At 39.6% G+C, this 24866-nt stretch overlaps 1 protein-coding gene across 4 annotated transcripts in view; it reads left to right on the forward strand.

Moving 5' to 3' along the window:
• Positions 1-24866, forward strand: part of KIAA1549L (KIAA1549 like) — a 146177-nt gene that overhangs the window by 81638 nt on the left and 39673 nt on the right. For 3 of the 4 annotated variants that reach the window (XM_053390505.1, XM_053390525.1, XM_053390531.1), the window contains 9 exons: positions 349-482; positions 2972-3134; positions 4936-4995; positions 6597-6748; positions 8348-8519; positions 11442-11605; positions 17852-18042; positions 20932-21059; positions 22293-22316. In XM_053390505.1, the coding sequence (XP_053246480.1) occupies positions 349-482; positions 2972-3134; positions 4936-4995; positions 6597-6748; positions 8348-8519; positions 11442-11605; positions 17852-18042; positions 20932-21059; positions 22293-22316 (1188 nt within the window). The remainder of the gene's footprint in view (positions 1-348; positions 483-2971; positions 3135-4935; positions 4996-6596; positions 6749-8347; positions 8520-11441; positions 11606-17851; positions 18043-20931; positions 21060-22292; positions 22317-24866) is intronic. The other variant, XM_053390515.1, reaches the window with a different exon arrangement.

A 24866-nucleotide genomic window follows, 5' to 3' on the forward strand; every position in this document is an offset into this window, starting at 1 on the left:
CTGGGATTGATAATGGGAAGGAATTAACTACACCAGGACTGGTATAGCTAAGGGCCAGTCTTTGGACAAGTTGAGAGAATGAAATGGCTTAAGATCCTTCAGACCCAGTTGCTGGAAACATGCTTTATATGGGCAAACCAGGAATCCACATGAGTGGAAGAATCAACCCATTGTCTGGAATGGGCTGAAAAAGGGACAATAACTTATTAGGAAAAGGTTACCACTCCCACCTCCTGCCCTGACTGCCCTGAGGACCTCTTCCCTCTTTCCTTCATATGCAGGATTGGTCTACCCAAAAGGGAAATAATGTATTTATATTCACTAAACACTTGGCTATTCTTCATCTAGAACTGCAGTTTGTGGGTCAGTCTGACAACATACAGTCATGCAGATTTGTTCAGACCATGGAACAAAGATTGCAGAAAGCATTTCAGGATGCTGAGAGAAAGGTCTTGAACACCAGTAGCAAGTTAACTGTTCAGGTAATATTCTTTAACTTTATTAGTCACCTTTTATGGGTTATGCCTGTAATACTTTGCAAAACTTTTATTAAACATGTTATTATTGTTATAACTGCATACCCAGTATGAAAATATTTTATATTTGTTATTTTGTTAATAGCTCAATGATTCTTATGGCTGCATCTGCTGCATCTGCTGTATAAACAAGCCCAACATTTATCATCTGTACTTTTTTTTTTAACAGAACCAGACACTAAATTGTAAACCTTATTTGTTGTTGTTGTTGTTTAGTCGTTTAGTCGTGTCCAACTCTTCGTGACCCCATGGACCAGAGAACGCCAGGCACCTCTGTCCTCCACTGCCTCCCGCAGTTTGGTCAAATGTAAACCTTATGGATTAAGTTAATTTTATAAACAACATAATGTGAAATGGAATGGGTCTTGTTTAGTCATGTTAATAAAGATATTCATTTTTCCAGAAGTTGAAAGGCACAATTATAAGTAGTCATATTGGCCCCAATCAACAATAGTACATATACATGGCGTTTTTTTAATGCAACAAGGGATGTATACATGCCAACTGGCTTCTACCTCTATCATTCTAAATAGAAATTATATCAGGATAAAGCAGCATTGTAAACTGCTGTTCATTTATCAAAAATGTCTGTTCCATGTCAACATGTCCCCACCAGCTTTTCAGTTTGATATGCCATTTCATAATTACATGAGATTGCCCTACGTTTCTTCGCTCTTTAGCAAGCACTGGCACTGCAGATAAGTGGCCAAATGATTTTTTTAAGAGTCCTAACCTCACTGCATACCAGACATGCACAGCTTGTGCCCTACAATAATTAAAATCAGGAGGACCTTGGTAGGCTGTGCTATGTGGCTGGTATGTTTTATTGGTAGGTCATAAACAGAACAGAACTGGACTATACATTAGAATGAGCAAGAAGAGATGCAGCAATAAGTCAGGGAGAAATTGTTTTCAACTATGCCAGCAGAAAAAAAATAGCTTTAAAGTTTATAAGTGGGTACTTGTACCATTTTGCCATGGAGTAAATGGCTTCTTGGTATCATAGTGGAAACAGACCTGCCTTTTAAGTTCACAAAATCTATTTTAGTTTCTTGATTAAAGATTGTATTCAATGAAATTTTTGCTCTAGTGCAAGGATTAGCACCAGTATAACAGGATCTGCCCCCCTTTGCATTTCCCTGCACTACCCCCAAATCTGCTCTGGAGGGTTGGGGGAACCCCCAGGACAGATTTAGGGACTGCTGGGAGAACAAGATGTGTGGATGGAATGTTCCCTTTAATGCTACGTTGAATACGACCCTCTGTGTCTGTGGCCAGGGACCTGTGTACTTTCATTTATATACAGTGCCTAGTATATTTTGGCCCTTTTTTTCAAATAACAAAGGTGAAGAAGAGTAATCCTTGCTCTTTTGCTTTTCCTATGAACATCAAAAAAGATGGAGGCTTTGTCTGCCTAGATATTTGCTGCAGGTCAGTGCAAACTGAATGCACGTGCATTTGACCTGAGTAACCTGCTCTGTAAGCATCCGGGGATCTGTGTGGGCATGGCATTGCCTTGTTGAAAATGGCACTAGTCTGAAGACAGGCACGTTTTCTCCACCTCAACTTACTGCACCACAAATTTGTGTTGATGAAAGTCCCCTACATGGAATATTGTGACTCACCCATGCATGGAACATTTTGTGTCCTTCTTACCTCGCCTGCTCTGTCCCTCTTCCACTCTGTTCTCAACTTGACTCAGTTTAAAGGGTTAATTTTTTCAGGGTTTCTCTACCTACACTTTGCACAGTTGCGCAACCCTTTAATAAAAGATGGGATCCCAATGCGATGAATGTTCAGAACGTTGAAAGGGAGCAGAACTTTGTATTCTGGAAATCCAGCCAAACCTGTGCATACCTGCAAACACATCAGCACTTTGTTATTAAGATATAGAATATGCTTCTAAGACAGGAAGAAGCATGCAACAAACATGCTGTAAGCAAGAAGCAATGCAGATGTGCCTTTAATTCTTGTCCATGGAATATAGGCAAGTGCTTCTAGTTTGATGTTTTAGGTCAAAGCTATAGTTGAGGAAGGTACCTTTCCCCCCAATACAACCCTGTAATGAGCATGGTGCACAGCCCATACTTGTCCTATGCCTATCCTTATCAGACATGTGGACTGGTTGTACATATGGAATACAGATTTGTATGATTATGCTGGTTCTGAATGGTAAAACAGCACCTTCTGAAATGAAAGCTATTTGAGTTAGCCCTCCTTTGTCCTGGAGTGGAAATACTATTTTCCTCTTGGCTGCTTCTGTAACAAAGTTGGATAGTCTAGCCAAAGAGTTAAAACACCCACGAGCATGTGTGTTTAACAATGACAGCATGATTAACATTTTTCTTTGCCATGTGCACTAATGAAATAATATGCAGAAAAAGTTATGTCAAAATGAAGCTACCGGCTGTTTCTCCACTTTGGTCTTGTTTCAGATACTGAGCACATCAAATGTTTCTCAAGCTGTAACTCTCTTTTATGTGGTGAAAAATGAAAGCACAGTCTTAAACGGCACCGTGTCAAGCAACCTTCTCAATCATCTTTCAGCAGAATTGGTGGGATTCTATCTCACCTACCCACCTCTGACCATTGCTGAAGGTAAGCCTGCAAGGTGATCAAATTATTTGCATTCTTTCGGTGTTTGCTAGTCGACACTTAAAAAAACATTCCCATTGGAAGTTAAGCACCACAGCCTTTTCTGCTCCAAATATTTCTCCTGTGTAACAAGTGGCTCCTATATCCATCTAGACTAGGGGTCGGCAACCTAAGGGGTTGTTTAACCAGCCCGTGGACCGCCGCCACCAGCTCGGGGACCCTCGCCGCCCACTCAGTTGGCTCCTGTGCGCCGTGCTAAACTGGCGCAGAGCCGAGTGGGGACCTCCTTCCACGATGCTGGCCGGCTTTCCATTGGCTGCAGGAAGCTCCTGCAGCCAATGGGAAGCTGTGCATGCCTCCTCCGCACCAGAAGGAGTGCGGGAAATAGCGCTTGCGCGTGCGTGCATGTGAGCACACACACTGTGGCCCAACGCGGCATCTGTGGGACTGAACCGGCCCAAGCCACAAAACTTTGACGACCCCGATCTAGACTATGATGCTTCCTTTCTTAAAAGAAGCCCAGATCAGAAAAAAAGTAAAAAACCATGGTTGAAGTGCACCTCAGAAGGAAAACAGCTGGTTACTCATACTGTTATGAACCACCAATATAGAGTATTTTGTGATATTAGCTCTTCATTAAATGACTGACTTTTTTGGTGGACTGTGTCTGTGGCCAAGATTTTCTTTAAAGTAGTGAACAGATGAATTAAAAACCTAGGGTAGGGATCTGAAAAAAATGCTGCACCGTGCTTCTTTCAACAAAATAAAATCCTGTGCAGTACATAGACGGTAAAGATATGAAAGCCATGTTGCAAAAAAAATAAGTGACTTAAAATGCCAGGTGGACAGCCATCCACTGTACACCAGAGGTCCACTTTTCTGATTATGACTCCTCAAAATAAGAAGATGCTAGATGGAATTGTGAGGTGAAGGCCATTGCTGTTTCACTACATAAAGAAGACAACTAACTGGGTAAGGGAGCCCACAATGCCATTCTCCAAAGAATTCACAATAAAGCAGAAAGATGACTTGGGGTAATGAAGAAGGGAGCACAAACATAAAGGCAAACAGTTTTAAAAAGGACCACTCTTGATGGTCATATATACATTTTTTCCCTTTGCCTCATGTTTGCAGTGGAAATATGCAATAGGCTGTCAGGACGAGCTTGCAAAGTTTTCTTCTATAAAAGCAGTTTGAGGATGGATGCATCTTGTAATTCAGCCTCTAGGCTGAACTGAACCCTCCTGGCTGCTATTTATTCTGTCTGATAGCTATATTTCCACGGCTTACCGTTTAAAGATCCTGTGTCTTCCTAGATAAAAAGCTGACAAAAGTGTATTGTGAAATGAGTGTTAAATCACCATTTGAAGAAAATAATCATTCATGATCCTGCTTTGATTTGCTTACCCCCTCACTGGTTAGCAGTTACATGAAACATTCTTCCGAAGCTTCTTGTGTGAGTAACTGTAAATCAGTCTAACCCTTGGTGATCAAAGATCAATAGTGCAGCCAGAACAACAGAGGGATGGATATGTATTCAGAAGTTCCTGGGCTTGCTTTGTAAAACCAGCGCTGCCAGGGCTGAAGCCTGCCTTCACACTGCTCTTACACTCGTGACACTGCAAGTCCTGCCCTGTAATTTCAGGAACACAAAACCTAGTTGCAGTTAATCATAGTGAGTAGGAACTGGGAACATAATCAGTCTTTGTTTATTGATGTTCTTTTCTGTTTATAGTTATAAAAATCAGTTTTGGAAATGTGACATAAATTTTGTATATAATTCTTTACTTCTTTTGTTTCAAAGCTTTGGAATATCCAAATCTTGACACTTCAGAAGCAACTAGAGACTACTGGGTTGTTACAGGTAAATGCTTGCATTTTTTAAAGGGAAAAATTCATCCACTGTCTTTTCCATGATTTATTCTGAATTATGTTCCACTCTGAATTCTATTATTATTATTATTATGAAAAAGATTTTTTTTAAACCAGCTAATGAATTTTCAGTGACTCACAGCTTCTATAGTTGCTATGTGTTGTTTGAAGCGCTCATAGAATTGTAGAGTTAGAAGGGACCCCCAGTGTCACCTTGTCCAACCCCCTGTGATGCAGGAATGCTGCCCACAGCCGTCCCTAGGTGGGCTCAAACCACCAACCTTCTGGTTAACACACAAGACGCACTGATGAGCAGGTCTGCTGCCAGCTTGTAGGAATGCCTGCTGGTGGTCTCATGTTATGTTGCTTTATTTGTAATTAAAGCAAATATTGTGGCATCTCTCCTCCAAGGGGAACCAAAAACTGCAACCCTGCCAACAACAACAACAACTCGGAGATTGTGTAGGTATTGTGCAGCAACAGGGCTTTATTTTGCATCTGTTTGGCACTATTTATATAGTAATGCTGAGGTTTATTCGGTAAAGGAATCAAAATTGTCTCTGCAGCACCTGCGCTACTTGGAAAATATTCCTTTAGGCTAGAACTACGTCCATAGAGAGTATTTCTTGGTTCCACAAATTAAAATAGGCACTGTACTTTGTAATGGAGCCTGGTTAACTTTCTCTTTTCCATGCACCAGCATGAATTCAGGCCATTTCTATGAGGGCCAAGTGTTTCCTATGCTCTTATGGCTCTTATGACCAAACATACTTGGAATCCTAGTACCACAACTGCCTTCTCTTCAGGATTCAACTTCCAGTTCTGTGGATTTTTGCCTCTCAGCTGTCTTGTAAAGACAGTTTCCTCTGCCCCAATTCTTTTGCTCTTTTTCCTATCTCATATTGATTGCCAACCTGACCACCTCTAGATGGGGGCTGGAGTTGCAGTCCAAAATATCTTGGGGAGTGCCAGGTTGGCATAGGCTGATCTAGGAGGTGCAGCAGTCTGTGAGGGCTCTCATTTCCAAACATGTCCTGTTCTTTGGAGGTTTGCTGTTTTGGATACAGTAATGCAATAGCTTCAATACACCTCTCAATGTGCATGTGTGCATGCGTGCACATAAGTGGATGCGCACATACTTTCTGGAAACTAATTTCATCATTGGTGAAGAACAGTGCTTAACGAGAAAATGTTTAAGGCAGGGATGTGTTAATAACCTACACAATTCACAGGAGTTTAGAAGGCAGGAGGAGTCCAGCTGATCAGAAGCAAAGGGGTTTGTGCTGTGGAATGAAAAGTTAGGTTAAGTATTTGGAGAAAAAAACTTCTATCTGTAAGAGCAGCTCAATAATGGAATAAGCTGCCCTATGGGGCGAACTTATGAAACTTGCCTGCTTGACAGTTTTCAGGAAAAAAACCTGTTTCACAGGCAATCTGCAGGTTTAGGATAACCAGTCTTTGAAAAGGAGGTTGGATTAGGTGACCCAATTTGTTTTCCTCAGCTCCATAGCTGTACATGTCCCTGCAGCTCAGATGTTGTTATATCTTTAATCAGTTGCTACAGTATTCCCCCCCCCCCCATGACTTTCACAGTTATACAGGGAGTTGACATTACAATGCTGGGGGTAAATAACCAGAGTTTTGCAAGACTAATGGAGCAGCGTTTAGCACCACTCTTCATGATGTCCCATCAACAAGGAAGACGATTTAAAAGAGCCACTACAGTCGGCAGCTATACTGTGCAGGTGAGTGCTAAGACCATCCTCCCCCCCAACTCCCCACCCCCACTTTGCTGGTGTTTTAAACTTGCTGTTACAATCTGTATGTAACATGTTTGTGTATAATCTAGAAGCTACTTGGAGGGATGCTGTGAAATGTGTAAATTGGAACAAGCAAATGTTTAACTTACTTCTGTATAAATTACAAAATAATTTCGCAAATAATTATTAGCTTCCCCCTCTTCTAATCAGGAATGATATTGAATTAGGTAACACTTTTATCTGCACCAGATCCACTGAAGATTTGTAATGTGACAATATGGAATATGGAAATGGCCTTTAAATTTGGTTGTAGCTATTTAAGTCATGCTCAAGGCAGACCCATTAAAACCAGTGGGCTTAAATTATTTAAGTCTAGTCGGATCATAGGGTCTTACACTGGCACAGACCATTGGTCCATCTAGCTCAATACTGTCTACACTGATTGGCAGTGGCCAGACCAGGGTTTCAGGTAGGGGTGCCTCCCAAAAACACCCTGGAGATGTTGGGGGTTAAATTTGGGACTTTCTCAGGATAGGCAGATGCTCTTCCACCTGAGCTACTCATATCCTAATCCACTGGTTTCAAGGGCCTTCTCTGAGTATTACCGTATTTTTCGCTCTATAACATGCACCAGACCATAACACGCACATAGTTTTTAGAGGAGGAAAACAAGAAAAAAAATATTCTAAACGAAATAGTGGATATATGATTTTTGTGGTTCATGCTGTGGCCACAGACATGTGATCTGACAGTGAGTTTGGAGTAGCCCAATGCAAAAATCCTGAGGATCCATGTGGATCCATGCTTTGTAACCACGGAGGAGGAAAGGAAGGGGAACCATGGATCCTCTGCTCACGACTGCAGCAGATCCCCCCCGCCACCCGCAGGCATTCGCTCCATAACACACACAGACATTTCCCCTTACTTTCTAGGAGGAAAAAAGTGAGTGTTATGGTGCAAAAAATACGGTACTTAGTAGGATGCAACCCATTGTCTCTACCAGATTGTAACCAATGGCTTGGGTTTTCCCCCTTTTCATTTTCTGTACTGGCAATGATTGTGTAAAGAAGCTAGAGAACTAGGCTGAGTGCCTCCCTATTTGGTATGTGTACTCAAGGCCACAAAGTGCAATTTAGTGACTGTTTCAGACACCACTGGGCAGGAGGGGACAAAGCTGTGGAACCGACATCCCAGCAGTGACAGCACTGCCTCTTATGTGGATGGTATGGGACTGCCACTCCTGCTACTGGGTTAATTATCAGTGGGGCAGTATTCCTGAACCCAGTGTGTCATTGAGCAGAGTTTGCCAGAGGGAGAAGCAAGGCACCCAGAGGGTGGAAACATGGAAGAAGTGTTGGGCTACCGAGCAAACCTGTGGAATATAAACAGGTTCTCATCGACATGGTTTTTATGCTTCTGCTCAAAACATTCCCTCTTTGAACATTTATGTATACTGCTGTTTCAATTGAAAACGTATATCTAATTTATCAGTCTATTTCTATGCTAATATTATCCGTTTCGTCATAGACATGAGTTTATACTCCGCCCCCCCTTTTTCTCTCTCTCTCTCTCTTGTTTGATAAGATGGTAAAAATGCAGCGAATTCCAGGTCCTAAGGAGCCTGCTGAATTGACCTATTATACTATATACAACGGGAAACCTTTGTTGGGCACTACAGCTGCCAAAATTTTGAGCACTGTTGATTCACAGAGGATGGCCTTGACACTGGGATATGTCGTTCAAGTACAAGCTGATCGTAAGGATTCTTTGCTTTGCTTTCAGATAGTTTATCATAATTATTATGATTGGCTATTATAATAAAATCAACATGGAGCATCCCCATATGGTGGCTTATCTACTTTGGTCAGTAACTCTTGTAAATGCTGATTAGCTATGTTTTTCTCTGAATACTTTCTTATGTGCTTTATTAATATGTACCTTAAATGATAACACAGCTCTCTTGGGATATATATATATATATATATATATATAATAGCTAGGATCATCATCTACTCTAACTGACTCTTCGGTGTTAAGGAGAGAACTAGAGCTGAAGGCATGATTTTAAAATAATATCACTTCTTTGCTTTTCATGGCAGCCAGAATGTAGAACTTAAAAGAGATACATGCTGCTTTAGAATTGTTTCTCTATAGGCTGGTAGGAAACCATGTTTTCTGAAAGTCTACAAAGGCATTTGAGGTAATATCCCAACCCTGACCAGATACTGCTTCATGGTCATTTTTTTTTACTTTACATAGTGAATGTAAAATATGAACTGGGTTGGAAGTCTTGATCTGGACGCAGTCCGGCAGCTTTCTAACTCTTCTCTGATTCCCACCCCCAATAACCAGCATCAGTTGGAGGAAGCAGAGCATGCTAAATACTTGCATAAATATTTAAGTGGGGCATTTGTTGCTGCTTCATACACATCCCATTAGAATTAATGGACATCAAACAGCAGTGGCATGGGCTGGTTGCTTCCTGTGCTGTAAGCAGTCTGTATAAATCTTTTCATTTTAGCTACTGTATTTAAAATGATTTTCCTGGTTCACACATCACATTATGGCAAACCCTGGCTTAGAACAAAGTTATGGCCACTTTGCTCCTTGACAGTTGTTCTGTTGAGACAGTTGTTCTGCGTTGAGACTAAGTCATGGTCTGACTTTGTGTGTTGGCCAAACCTGAGCTCATGGTTTAGCGTTCCCAGAATAACCAAGATCCACAAATGATAGGATAAATCTTGTTGGCAGCTTGCAGTTAGCCTGGAGATAGCTAAACAATGACCTGAGTTTGGACAATATAGCACAGCAGCAAATCAACCTATGAGGGGCAAAGCAGCCACAATCTCCTGCTTTGGAGCTCATTCATTTGTGCTAAGCCATGGTTTTGCTTAGTGTGATGTGCAAACCAGTCCTATATTATTTATGTTAGAGTTTAGCTTTTTCCTGCAATTAACAGTTTTCTCAAATCAGTGAATGAAGCAAGTTGTTTGTTTTGGGTTTGTGTTAGTCATTTAGATGATGGATCTTTGTAAGCGTTCTTCAAAGAAGGAATGACTTGAAGTTTCATCGTAAGCCTTTGACAACTCTTAAGTGTCTACAAGTATACATTCTGATATAAGTGTAGCTCAATATATTGACTGATCACAAACTATTTCTTTTGCATAAAAAATTCTTTATTGAAATTCATTAACATCATTACAGATTTAACTTCACACATTCACATACATACTTACAAAGAAAAGAATATTCTGAAATTATTTTACCATAAGATATTAATTTAAACTTCTAATTCTGCTTAGATTTCAACTAACCTAAGATCAAATAATAATACATAAAATAAAGTAACATATAGCAAAGTAAATTAAATTAAATGTAGACTTCCCATCACTTCCCGATATAGTTGTCATTTATGATTTTGAAAATACTTATAACTATTACCTTACTCTTAATATACTTTCTAATACTTTCTTACAACATATTGTACCGATTTTTCTTTAATAAAGAAATAAAGAGACTGATCACAAACTAATCATATAATTGTAGAATGTAGTCACAGTGGACCATTAGCCCCATGTAACTAGTAGGTTTATTATAATTATTATTGACAATATGGAGAAAAGAACCTGTCATAGTTGATCATAAAGGACAAGTATGCATGTGTGACTCCAAATGGCAACCAAATACTAAAATCCATCCTCCTCTTCTGGTTATAATTTTTCATTTATTAAATTGGTTATTCGCCTAATGTGCAGTCTCTGGCAATGTGCAAAAGAATGTTAAAAAGATCACTTATCATTTCTTCTCTAGAGCAGATACCTTGTGGATTGAAGTTTAAATATTAATTTTTCATATTCAGCTTTGTCATGGCTGAAATTACACAGATTATTCACAAATAAAGTGAAAATTAAAAAAACAATTTCCATCAAACTGTTCAAATATTGGATATTATATAAATTCTTAATTATTTACAGTGATTACGACATCTTTTGGCTAATTCTGGAAATATTAATATTACATTATTGATTTTAAGTATTGCTCCAGATGGAAATAGACCTGCACCTCTTCCCAACTTCTAGTTACTTAAGTGTTATTTTACTAATCATTCATTTATAAATATTATTGCTTGATTGTTATGGAAGAAAGCAGGGCATTCAATTAGTAGTTTTTAAGTGCTTGTATGGTGCATGGTGGAGTGGGAAAGGTAACCTCTCCCATAACTGATAAGAATTAGAGCTACAGCTTAAATAACCCACTTATTATCTAGGGTGAAGTGGGACATTGGAAGCTACTTATACCAAGCTGGACAATTTGTCCATTGAATTCAATATTATCAAAAGTGATTGGCAGGGGCTTGCCAAATGAAACCTTTGCCTGCAGAATATGTGATTTACCACTGAATTCTAGCTTTCCCCTAAGTGACATTGCTCTGATATTTCTCCCGTAATAAGCACAAGTTACTCTCTGCACCCTTTTTCACCATAGCTGATAGTAATGGTTGTCCTCCATAGGTTGTGGTAGAGCACAATTCACATGCTTGAATAGTTGGGGAAAATATCTGCCTACGTGAGACTTTCTGAGAGCTCCTGCCAAGAGCAAACAGTACTGGACTTGCTGGTCTGACTCATTATAAGATTGCTTTATAAGTTTACTTTCTCTCATTCTTTATTATATACAGCTGTGGTGAAAAACCCACCCAACAACCTATGGATCATTGCTGCAGTGTTGGCTCCCATTGCTGTGGTTACAGTCATCATCATCATTATCACGGCAGTTCTGTGCAGGAAGAACAAAAATGACTTCAAGGGGGACACCATGATGAACCTGCCACAGAGAGCCAAAGTAAGTAATTTTCATCCCAGGCTCAGGAATGGGAATTTCTTCTTCAGTGTTACATTCTCCATCATTCTGTACTTGAAGAACAAGATTGTGCTCTCTTTGGACAGATTTTAAACCAGTAAGCCAATAAATACTCTGTGCTCAGAGACAGAATGAAGCTGTTCCCATTTATAGGCTCCCGCCCAAGTGCAAAGCAATTTTTATAGTGTAAGTCCCTGTGAAACAGAGGAAGTACTAGCTGCTTAATGTGTCTTCAGAATAACCTTTAAAAAACCCCTCTTTTTTCAACCATACAGGTTGAGCAGACATTATTGGGAAGAGGGTTATAAGGAAGTACAGAATAGAATACGTGATTCACAGCAATATGCTTCCTGATAACTGCTGCTATTCAGTTCTTTTTGCCAGGGAGTCTAAAAAGGCCATTATCAGGTGTTTGAAACACTCTATTAACTTACTAGTGCCTCATGACCATAATAGAACAGCATGGTTCAAATGAGATAATAGATAGTCACCAGTTGTGCCTGCATGCCAAAGAAAGAAAGAAACAATCTAGCTCTACCAGGTCAAAGTGGTGAATAAAATATCCTGATCAATATCAATCACTACTTCTAAGTTTTGTAGAAGTTTTTATTCTAGATACTAGGTACTAGTCACATCTAAAAGGGAAAGCAAGACAATCATTTAAGAAAAATATAGAAACCTTATTAAAATTTTATGAAATAAAAAAATAAAAATAAACAGTACATTCAACTCTTATCTTACACACTGGCTATGTTTCAAGGATAGTGCATAAAGCCAAAATGGTGCATAGTCAAAACACACACTCACTGCACTTTTGAATACATGCTCAAGGTGAGTGCAATAGCAAGTAGGATTGCTGATATCCCCCGCTGGATGCCTGCTCCCCTTTTTATTTTTTTCAGCCAAGTGCATAAAGCTGAATTCACACAAGCTAAATGAGCCTAAGTTGCGGGTGGACTGTATACATTAATAGTTTGTCTCTTTCCTGATTTTGATAATATCATATCACTTTTATATAGTTTAAATGCAGAAATAACACAAATGGATAGCCCACCCAGGTGTCACAATTTATTTATTTTTCTTTTGAAGAGGCCAGAAATATGATGGGAGTCAAAAATCTGAGCTACGTGCTTTTTTGTATGACGGATTCACAAGTAGGATAGTGAAGCAAACAACAGGGAAATCCTCAAGATTTTTTACCTCCATTTGGCTGAACTGAAACTGGAGGTTGAAAGTTCATAGGAAGCAGCAAGTTTCTGCCTCAAGTGGTGCTACCTCACCTGAGTCTGAAAATAGATTGCAGTTGTTGTGTTCTAGGAAAGCTTATTGTTTCCTGGATGGTTCTTGGGGGCTTGCCATTGAGAAGATCATTGATGACAGATAAGCTTTCATGAAACATCTGCCTATGGTTTGTTTGTTTGTTTGTTTGTTTACTTATTTATTTGAATGTATCTATTTATTGAATTTCCAAATTGTCCAATGACAGAAATTCTCTGGGTAGTTCTCAGTACCTATAAAAATAGAAAATAATGCATACTTATGAAATATGAACGGTAAAGCCGGAATAAAAATACAATGACAGATGAAACAGCAGTGCAAAAGGTATAAACCCCACATATGCACATGCACACACACATAAATCTACGGAACACTGAAGCACTTTCCTAAAAGGCCTGGCAACGCAACAGAAAAACTACAGTGTTGGCACCAAGTGAGCCTCTCTAAGGAGAGCATTCCACAGTCAGTGTTGGAATGTGTTTGAGTTTACTTGGTGAAGTTGAAGATGTCTTGCCAGCAACAAGAAGTGCTCGTATGGCCTTGAATGTTATCTGGAGTCTTCAGACTCAGCTTTGGGAACCTTCTTTTCTCCTCTCTCAGCACCATGGTCCCCCTCCAAACAATCGCCTCTTCGCTGCAGCTAAAGTTTACTCTTGAAAAACAGCAGATGATCCTCTGGGTACATATCCTGGCTTACATCTAGTTTGCTCTTTACTTCATTACTCTGGCCAGCATCTGTACAGTTCGGAATTCTGTGGGTTAGTAAAGGCTCTTACCATGAATATAAAATTTGGATAGTATAATTAAAGGAACATTTGTGCACAGGGATAAGAGGATAAAGGTCCTTCCTGTTTTTGATTTATGTGCTCTAGTGTTAAATGTTTGATTAATGAAATTAGAAGAACATTTTGTTTTCATTTTAGCCTGCCTGGAGTTTTGGTCTGTCAGGCATAACAGTAATCGTAATTGCTAGCAAATTATTAAGCGTAAAATCTTGGCAATGCAAATAGTTGCCAGTAATATGTGCTGAGTGTATTTAAATAGACTGTGTGTTGTTTCTCTAGTTGCAAAAATGCCTGAAACTACTTGAGCACTGCAAACCTTCTGGATGAAAAATCTGTTCTGTGAATATGGCTGAAGTGGTTTGTTTATTAAAATTATGCTTATGAAATGACGTTATAATCTTTGTATATTTAAAATCTATTGATTAGGACTGCTGCTGCTGAGGGTAATTTGTGAGCCTTTGCTCTGCAAAATATAACGTTTCAAGCCTTCTGAAAAGGAACCTTCTTGGCTTGCTGCTTTTATTCTTGTGGAGTGTTTCTATTTTATTTGCTCTGCTCTGCTTGCTTTGATTTCACATATCAAGGGGGAACAAGGAGAGTGGAACTGCATAATCAGTGCTGCAGTCCTGCTGCTGCTAAGAGACTCCTGTGCACTGCAGCTCTTTGCACAGAAGGGCTGCCTGCTGGACCACCTTTTAGAACTCTCCCTTTGTGAATGGAACTAAGCGAATTATTGAAAGGATAGAGGGGTAATGAATCCTTTGGCATTAAATGTTACAATGTGCAGCAGGTGAGGGAAGAGATTTGGTGTGCCACCCAGGCCGTCCTGTTAAGGACAGCTCTTTAAAGGAAGCTGGGCAAATTGAATGTACTCGGAAAAGATCAAGTCTAGGATCTTGAGAGTTCTTAAATCCTTTTGTCATCCTTGATTGCTTTAACAATAAGGATGGTCTGTACTACACTTACAGACATTTGTGTCAACTGAGTTCAACCAAAAAGAAAAGTGGGGAAAGTGAGGTTTTTGGCACAAGAAGTGAACGAATGCACATAAGCATGCTCTCCAAAATAAGGGCAGCTGTCCTTGTTAAACTTATGAGGATTTTTTGCCTGATAGAAACTGAAATACATTGCAAGGGTTGACTATTGAATGTGTTGGATTTCAGCTACATTATTTTATGTTTTGATGTGGAGGCTATCTGTGTTAAATCTCTGTTCATTTTAATTCATGGCATGATTTTAGAGACAGTGATTTTATATCTGAAGGGCAAGGAATGTCAGGTGTATGTACCCTGTGCTCTTATGACAGATAATGTGTGCCTGTTGGCTTAAATGTTGCTGTTAATGTAATTAAATGAGTACATTTCTGTAGAGTTCCATTGCAAGGGCATTTGCATACTTTTATGTTCACAGAACTGTTCATCTGACAGTATTCAGTCAGCTTCAGTTCTCTATTGTGATACGAAATTTCGAACTGGTGGGCACATTACAATGCTGAAATTATTTTTGTGGTTTATTTCTGGAGTTCACACATTTCCTCCCCATTACTGTATTCCTGCGTAGCTGTTGCCAGAATGGAATAAACAGTTTTGCCAAGTAAACCACAGAAGTAGATTGAAGCTCCAGCCTAATTAGGTCTCTAATGTGAAGTCCTTTATTATTCAGGAGTTTCTTAGTGCCAGAAGCTTGCCCCCCTTACTTTTATGTCATATTATTATACTATTATTATTTTAAAAAATAATAACCCTCACAGTCCAGAATATAGTGTGAAAGTATATGATATGGAGGATGCATAGTGGCACTGAAAGCAGCTCCCCTGTGAGGAACTCCTTCTCTCCTGGCAAATCTCAATATGCAACGTGATGTCTAGTGTTGAGAATCCCTACACTCTGCAAACAGGAGTCTATGAGCTAGAATTGAAGACATTCTCAACACAATTATGTCATTGGGGGAGGGGCAACCTACTTTTAACATTATTGTTGACACCTGTCAGTCTCGAGGAGTGCGCCTTTGTGGGTGAAGCCAAACCGTTGGAGGGTTACAGCGCCTGCTGTGGCTGTAGAGACCAATACTGGAGAGACATGTTTCACTGCAAAAATTAGAGAGGCTAAAAAAATAAGGATAAAGGGTTTTATTGCACAGTTGGCAACATATTGATTGCTTTCTGACAGTTGAATTTAAAAACCTTTAATTTGTATAAAAAATGTTCTGTGCATTAAAAATTGAAAGAAGGTGAGAAACTTTCCCCTGTAGTTATTTTTCAGTGTCTTACTTCATTTTGAGAAAGAAAAATCTATCGCTCCCCCCCCCCCCGGGAGAATTTTGGCTTGCCATTGAATGTGCCTCCTGAATGCCCATGCTGTAACCAGGGTCTTTTGTTTTTGTTTTTATAGAATATTCAGGTTCATTGGAAACCTGTGATTTGTGATAGGAATGAAAAAACACTTGACAGGTTTGACTCTAAAATAGCCCTGCTTATTGATTGTTTCAGTCAAAATGTCACAACGGATTCATCAAGTGTTGTCCTCATTGCCCTCTACGTGTTTTAACAATTTCCCCTAAGATGGAACTGGAGCTTTTCCTTCAAATGGCTCTGACAACAGAAGTGTCACTGGAATGTTCATCTAGCTCGGTTTATGTGAAACATTGTAATAGGGTTTCACATTGGTGATGGAGGACAGTCCAAAATTGGAAATAAGATTTGAATATCTAATGTCATAGGTCTGCCTCCTGAAGCCATTTCAGATGGGACTGAAACCCTCCATATTCTGGACCAATCTGAAATTAATCCATTTTATGTCTCTACTATGAGCCATCTATGCTGCCCTCTATTCCTAGCAGAAAGGCAGAAGGGCAGACCCATGGCAGCCATAAGGCCTCAGGCTAAGTATCTATATTCTCTTCTTCCAGCATTTATGGCTGCTCTGATTCAGTCGTTTCAAAGTATCTTGAAGTGACCCCACTCAGTCAGAATTCAAGTATGTATGTATGTATGTATGTATGTATGTATGTATGTATGTATAAAATACAACATATGTAAGTTTAGAGATGGTATACCTGTGGAATGTTGTATGCATCAGTTGAATGTAATTGATCGTCACAAGTTACAAAAGTGGAGCTAATGTTTACACAAAGCAGGTGGTGCTCTGCATAGTAGACAATTTCAGCCCATCTGTAAAGTTTTAAAATGGATATGTTCCAGCAAGTTGCTAATACAAAAGGCTTGAAACATGACTTTATTGTTTTGGCATGCCATTAAATGTCACATTTGTTCCTTTATATTTTGGAGTAACACAAGGGTACAGCTTAATATTTCAAAACCATTTTGTTCTGGGTGATATAAGCAACTGTGTTTGAAGAAGACATTGATTTCATCAAGGTCAGAGTATCTCCCGCTGCATTTCCATCTTATATCTTTGGGGGATTGCTGTGTCTGTCTAAGAAACATTGGACTTTTTTTTTTAAATAAAAAACTCCTGTTGACCTGATATGACTTGTGAAGCAGACATTAAGCTGTTTCTGTTTTCTGTTTCTTTCTTCTTTCCCATATTCTGATTCATTCGCTCTCTCTCTCTTATGGATTTGATTCCAATAAATCATTTGTCTGCTTAAAAATAGGGCCATTCTAAACATTGTTTCTCTGTAGTTTGAAGCCCCCTTTTTTACTCTAAGCTGCTGCAAATTCTTGGTGCAATGTTCTTCCTCCATTGACCTCACAGCTTAATTGGCCTACACTGCTATTTAATTCTGTTGGCTGTTGCAGCCACCTTATCATCCATGATTATCCATGTCATGGATGCCTGTAAACAAAACTACATGGGTCACCAGAGCCAAAGAAGAAAGAAGGAAATGCCACCAAGAAGAATAGTATTGGGATGAGACACATGGGTTTGCAACAAGTGCCAAAACATGGATGATGCTTTCAGAGTCACAAAAAGGAGTTCTAAAGAAGGCATGTAGTTTAGACTCAACAGTAAAATACTTAAAAACGAATGCAGATACTTTCTGATTAATTGTGTTTCCACAAAAGCATTAATAAATATGAGTAGTTTTCCCTTCACTCTTAGGTACATACAATGTGCATCTCTGGCTAAATCTTGAATTGTACAATTAAAAATGTATTAAATGTATATCTGATTCAGAACTCCTTTGTTTTCTGTACCTGCAGCCAGTCCAAGGATTTGACTATGCCAAGCAACATTTGGGCCAACAGGGAGCTGAAGATGAGGTTTTGCCTGTAACCCAAGAGACTGTAGTACTGCCGCTTCCAGTGAGAGATGCTCCTGCCTCTCAGGAGAGGGAAATTATTCAGGATGGAAGCACTGCTAAAATTGCAAAGTCCAATGACACAAGAAAGAGGTAAGTATTAACAGCAGAAGGAACACCCTGGTCAGTCTTAATTCAAACCTACTGTGGAATTTACAACCATTACAGTGCCTATATAATGGTCTTTCGTGTGTGTGTGTGTGTGTGTGTGTGTGTGTGTGTGTGTGTGTGTAGAGATATTGGAGCCAGGATGATGGACTGCTATATTTATTGATTAGCTAGGCTTCCTACAGAAAATATTACTATTAAAATATATTTTTGCAAGTTCTTCTTGTTCGAGGGATATTGGTGAACAAAAAGTGACTTTCTACATTTTGTTAGGTGGCCTTCCATTTTATATAACCACTTACCTGCCTTGCTCAATTTTTTTCTTCGCAATTGTTTGTTTGCTTAGTTCAAATGATAAACTGAAACTTAAGTCAAATAAGATGGATGTGGTTCATTAGCCCAGGGACATGGAATTCCTCTATCCTCTAATGGAACAGCTTCACAGGTTGGGATTCAACTAGTGAGTCCTGTCAGCAAAAGCCCTGTACAGGGACTTCTGCTTGCACAATGCAACGTTCTTCCTCTCTTCCCCTGGTGCCTCCTGAGAGTGGCTCTGGGGGGAGGGGACAGAAGAACCCCTGGAGCAGTGCACCGTTGTGGGCAAGGGGAGGGGAATAACCTTACTTTTAAGCCAAAATACTTGCCCTGAAGGAACAATCGCCTTGGCATGACATTGAATTCCTCCCACAGTTTGTGAGTTCTCCTAGATCCACCTTTATCATTGGAGACATTCTTTGGATTTTCCTCCTCAGATGCCAGACTTGTCTTCAGTCACCTCAGGCTTCTCTGCATTGTCAGAAAGATGAATATTTGGAGATAACATAGTTTCCGCAATAGAGATGTAAGAGATTTGATTTGTTTTTATTTCATCATGGCAATTTACAATAGTAATGTCACCAAAATTATAGGCCCCTTTCCTGAGGATCTTGCAAACTCAGTTTCAGCATTTCAAGGGAAGGAGGTGCAAGTGTAACATACAGAGAATGTGCAGAAGTATTATGAATTTATTTACTGCTTTATGCCCAGATAGTTTCTCTACTCAAACTTCTGATTTATTTCAGTAAGGGTGAGGACTTAAAGTGGGGCAGGGGGGGGGGAGAGACTGCAGAAAATATAGACTTAAAAGCATCTTAAGAGAGAGTTTTGCTAAGCTAAATGGAGCCCCTCCAGAGAACCTGCTTATTGAACATTTATCCTGATTTGCTTGCACAAAGCTTACACAGAGGTTAGATTATATCCACTCTTTATTACACATTCATTCTGCATTTTTTGAGGGGCAGTTACACTACAGCGTGTTTGTGTGGTGTTTACATTTCCTCCCGATAGCCATTAATCCACACCTTTTCAATGCATTTACCTGTCACTTTCCAACTGAAACAGACAGGGTTTTTTTTAATTAGTGAAGTAGTTCTGCTGGGGCAACAGAGCACTTTAATCCTCCTTAAATGTGCAGACCTAAAGTTCTGGTATGCGGCTGAATCAGTCCCATGATGCCTTGGAGGTGTTGCAGATAATTACTGCATCAGTTCTAACCACAGACTTCAGGCTACCTAACAGATGTAGAAATTGTTTACTTTCTGTCAAAGATTCTGTAATTATAAAGATAAACTTGTCTTATATTTATTTGAAAATGCCCTTGTCTTATGCTCTGACAGTGATTGCTCCTTGACTTGACAGTAGATTACCAGAACTCATTACAATAAAGGAGTCGTTGATTTGCTTCCTTTCTTCTGATATCAATACTACTAAGGGAATCTATCTCATATTACAAAATGCATTTGTAATAGTACTACCAAGTTTCCCTTTAAAAATAGCATCCTTATAATTTATCACCTAAGCCTTTTGCTAAAACACTTAGAACTGCATCTCACATCACACTTAAAAGACATAGATATGGTAACTTGAAGCTCTCCCTAACAGCCTTACAAAACTTGAGGAGTCTAATTTTCTACAAAACTAGGAAGGGGAGAGACACACCAGCTGTGACTTATTGCCACCCTCCTTTTCTTTTGTGTTTATTGTTTACTGTGTTGCCTCTGTGGACAAGGAAGGGGGAAGGGTTTTTTGTTTTTGTTTTTTCCTGTGGATGCTTGTGGGTTAGATTATAAGGGGTTGGTTGCTATATTCTGTTGTCAGCTTTATTGTTCAAAAACATGTGTGCACAAAACTAACCCATACAGTATATGCATACACGTCTTTAGCTGTGGTTCCTGCATTGCAGGGGGTGAACTAGATGACCCTTGGGATCCCTTCCAACTCTACAGCACTTTGATTCTGTGTATGAAAGTGTGCAAAATTGTATTGAGAATATGCATTCACAATTGAATATCTCTTCTTTTTAAATGTCCAGTGATACAAGACAATCTTGCAGAGGCTAAAAAGGGTCTTTTCCTCCTCATACAGAGCCTATAAAAGAATTTTTATTGCAAAGCAATTTCTTTTACTATGCAGTTATAAACACAGCTGCATACAGACTCCATACATGACGAACAGAATGAGAGTGCAGCCATCTTTCTGAAAGAGTGCAAGGAGAAAGAGTTGTGCAGTCAGAATGCTTTAACGGCCTCTGTATTGGGGAGAAAGTGACTTTTTGTCCTTTGCAATATTTCCCTTTATCTCTGTGAGTTTACAAAGGAGATGCATTCAATTGTGAATGCATAGAAATCTTTCTAAATTCTGAGCTGTTAAGAAAATGTACTGTGGATGCCTCCTTGATTTTATTGTGTTTCTTTACTGCAACATTTTTATCTTTCTTTTTGTATAAGAATCAGGCTTGAGAAGTCAGCGATGCAAACCAAGCTAATGCAATAACCTTGAAATGAGAAATATGCAGGAGAAACTTACAATCTTCCTTGTTGCTATGGTTACTTGCAGCAGGTCGCCTAGTGAGAACGGTTCTGTCATCAGCAACGAATCAGGAAAGCCCAAGTCAGGCAGAAGCTCTCCACAGAAAGTAATGGCACAGCAGAAAGTGACAAAAGAGGAGGGAAGAAAGAGAAATGGTGAGAAATGTTTCCTGATGAGAGATCTACTGTATAACTGCCATTTCTCCCATGGAGATATGTTGCCACAGAATATGCAGTATTGCAAGCCACTCTTGTTTTTAATGCCCTGCAAATAACAACCCTCCATGCATCTATTCTTCTCTCTAGCTGTGTTTCCTCTCTTTGTTTATACACATTTCTCTGCTCTATAAAGCTATCCATTCATCACTAAGCTCAATATTTGTTCAGTCTCTTGAATCGTTGCAATCATTGGCTTGTTTTCATAGTACATTAAGAAAATGGGGTACAGTGGTTTGTATTCATGTACCTGGATTTGTATCCATAGCAAATAGCCCTTTTTTGTTTTGTTTTCAGTGTGGCTTTCAATTCCCCCAGATCATCTTAATTAGGCATAACTGGATGTTAAGGTGTGGTGGTCCACAGTGCTGATGATTCTTTGTTCTTTAGTCACCCTCCTTTTTCTCTGTCTTTGCTAAGGTCCTAAGCTAAAGAGCACCCCCTAAGAGTGTCATTTTTCATATTGAAGCTGTAGGCTTTGTGATTAATAGTGTACCAGCTATAGTTAATGAGAACTGGATATTAATTCCCAGCATTTTGTGATTTATTTTTTGCTTGCTTACTGCTCTTCCTGAGTTTTGAATGTTGTATACTATATTGTAAACTAATGTGTGAAATCAGTCATTTTTTTAAATTTCTTGCTATCTGATTATCAGTGAATGGCTTGATCTTAAACTTGCAGCTCCATCTTAAAAAAATATATGTGGAATGTACTATATTTTGCACTAATGTAGACTTACAAAGCTTGCATTGCAAACAGCATTAAATATGGTTTTAAAGATTCTTAACTGATTGCAGATGTTTAGGATCAATGTTTGTCCTCCATCTTCGAAGCACTTAATCTGGAAAAGATCCATTGAACTATGTAGTAGTCCCCTGAGTAAACTGTCCCCTGTAAAATATGAATCCTGCAGTGGGTATAGATTCCTGCATTTATAGCAATTATGAAATCTTCTGCTTGCAAGACTGATATCAAAATCCACATGAATCACAATGGAACTAGCAAATGGTAGCAATTGGAAAGAAAACGGCATGCTGTTTCCCACAGATTATATTTTTAAAAGTCCTTCCTGAAAGTATTGAAGAAACACCATTTATTGTCCACTTGTCTGTATTAAATATGTTAGTGAGGATGTTATTTTCTGTTTTGTTTCTTTTTTCTTTGACATTTAGGTTTTAAATCCTCAAAGAAAATTGGTAAGAGATTTTAGTTTCTTAATTAAAACTATACTAATATTTCATTCAATTCATAATTGCTACAATTTTAATGCATCTTTACAATCGCTATAATGCCTACTAAAACCAGTATTTCGCTATAAGGAGTGTGGGTGGGTGGGTGAGAAATCCATGTATTTGAACCCAGCTCTCTGAATTTAGCTACGGTGAAGTATTTTGCTTGTGGACAGAAAAAATCATGTAATGGCGGCTTCATTTGCTTGTCTACACAGAAGCCTCTAGAGCAGTGGTTCTCAACCTGTGGGTCCCCAGATGTTGTTGGACTACAACTCCCATCATCCCTGACCACTGGTCATGCTGGCTAGGAATGATGGGAGTTGTAGTCCAACAACACCTGGGGACTCACAGGTTGAAAACACTGCTAGAGACTGTGCTCTATGTTGTACCCAGAGGACTCTGTGGTGTTTCCTATCAAAATGTTTTTCACCCCTCTCAAAAACGTCTCACTGAGAGGCCTCCTCCCCTCCCATTCCCACTAGCCCCCTTGAGCAAGGGAGAACTCAACATAACCTCATGTAACTTCACTGGATTCCAGTTTATCAAGGGGTTGCCAGGCTTTGGGGGCCAATGGTAATTTTGAGAAAGTGCCATGGGCACCAGTCACAAAATGGCTGCTGGGAAGTGTCATGGTGGTGTGATACAAAAAAAGCTGCTTTATGTGTGTGGAATACTGGTTGCCACATCTAAAAGAGCAGGAAAAAAGACAGGACCACAACTTCAGCCCTATCATCAACGGGAAAAGGCAGCTACATCAGCCACCACTGCACTTGCTCAGAGAGTGCAGTTCTTTCCCCTCTTCTCTGTTCAGAACTGGGGGGAGAGTGGATGTCCAATCCTGGTATCTAATGAAAGGTGGGCATGTTAGAGGGGAGATGTTTGATGTATGAGACACCGAACCAATGCAAACTAAACTGAGGAGAAAGAGCAAGCAATCACTTGTGCATAATAGATTTTTGAGGGGATATCCCGTATACTGAGACCTTTAGCAGGTTCCATAGGAGGTACTGACAGGCTCACTGGTACCCAGAGTACCACATTAGTAAGCCCTGCTGTGCATGCAGATCAAGCAAGCAATATAGAGGCAAGACACCTGAATATTGTTTATAAAGTTCTGCATGTTCATATTAATATAGCTGTCAAGATTGACCTGAGAACCAGAAATTTGTTGCTCCAGCAAGCCTCTTATAGCCTCTTATAGCCGTTCATGTCCAGGAGGGCCAGCTTATAGTTTGAGAATACTAAATATTCAGAACCATTTCTGAGGGGGGTTGGAAGAGATGACTTCGGGGTCCATTTCAACTCTACCATTCTATGAAGGTGCAATTCTGATATTTACCATATAGAACATAGAACTGAAAGCTCCCAGTTCTAGCCTCAGCAGCTTCTTGCCAGTGGAGAATTACTCAGTAGGCAGACTAAGCTCATGTTTAGGGCACCAGCAAAGCAGGGACGTGCGCACACACACAAAATTTGTTAAATAATTATTTGATATTTTAAAATAGTCACCATGCGAAAAATCAGAACTTGGTTAGACTTCCTTGCACCCCACGGCACACTCTTCCCCCATTTTTCTGTTCTCTTTTTGTTACTGATGTTGAATCACCCCTTCAGCTCTATCAAACTTGGGGCCTCTGAGAGTTAAATACACAGTTAAACAACAAATCTAAAACGTAGCCCCTCCACAAGGACAAAACTCAGGCCATGGTCTACAGTTGGAAACTGTAGCAGAAACATAGTTCCAGCTGACTATACATTAGAAATTCCTGAATATTGCTGAGTCTTTACTTTGGTCCATCTCTTATAATCAACATGTCTGTTTTTGTCAATTGGGTATTGAAACAGTTCAGTGTGTACTACTGTACTCCTCATATTTTTAGAGGATTCGCTCTTTTATAGATTTCACCTATATTAGCTAAATTTCCAGGCAGACCTGATAATTTTTACACCTCCCTCCTTTTGTCAGACTCCATTAATGAAATTACTATCCAAGTGGCAAAATACTTTGCTTCAGCGTGCATTACGAGGAACCGTTTGATTAAATCTCCCCACCAGCCCTACTAGCGTTCAGCAACCCTTTCTAGGTGACTGTGAATGTGCTGCAACCCCCCCCCCAATATCATTAGCCTTTCACTGCTGTCAATTCCTAACAGTCCTCCGCTGTTCTGAAAATTGCAACTATACTTGTTTGACTGTGACTTAGTGGCTGAACTGTGATGGTAATAAGAAAGAAAGAATTGCATATGGGCAAGGCGGGATCGCAATCTTTTCAGTGCTTAGGGCAGGCATAGGCAAACTCAGCCCTCCGATGTTTTGGGACTACAACTCCCAGCATCCTTAGCTAACATCTGGAGGGTCGACTTTGCCTATGCCCGGCTTAGGGCCTCTGAAGGTCTCAATCTAGCTGCCTTCTTACACTAGTGTATGGCCAGCTTCAGACCTCTGTGACACTGGTGACATATGTACAGGCTTCTTCATTCACTTCAATGGTAAGAGTGGCTTGTGTGGAGCTTC

This window comes from Podarcis raffonei, chromosome 1 (assembly GCF_027172205.1).
Source record: "Podarcis raffonei isolate rPodRaf1 chromosome 1, rPodRaf1.pri, whole genome shotgun sequence".
Taxonomy (NCBI): domain Eukaryota; kingdom Metazoa; phylum Chordata; class Lepidosauria; order Squamata; family Lacertidae; genus Podarcis; species Podarcis raffonei.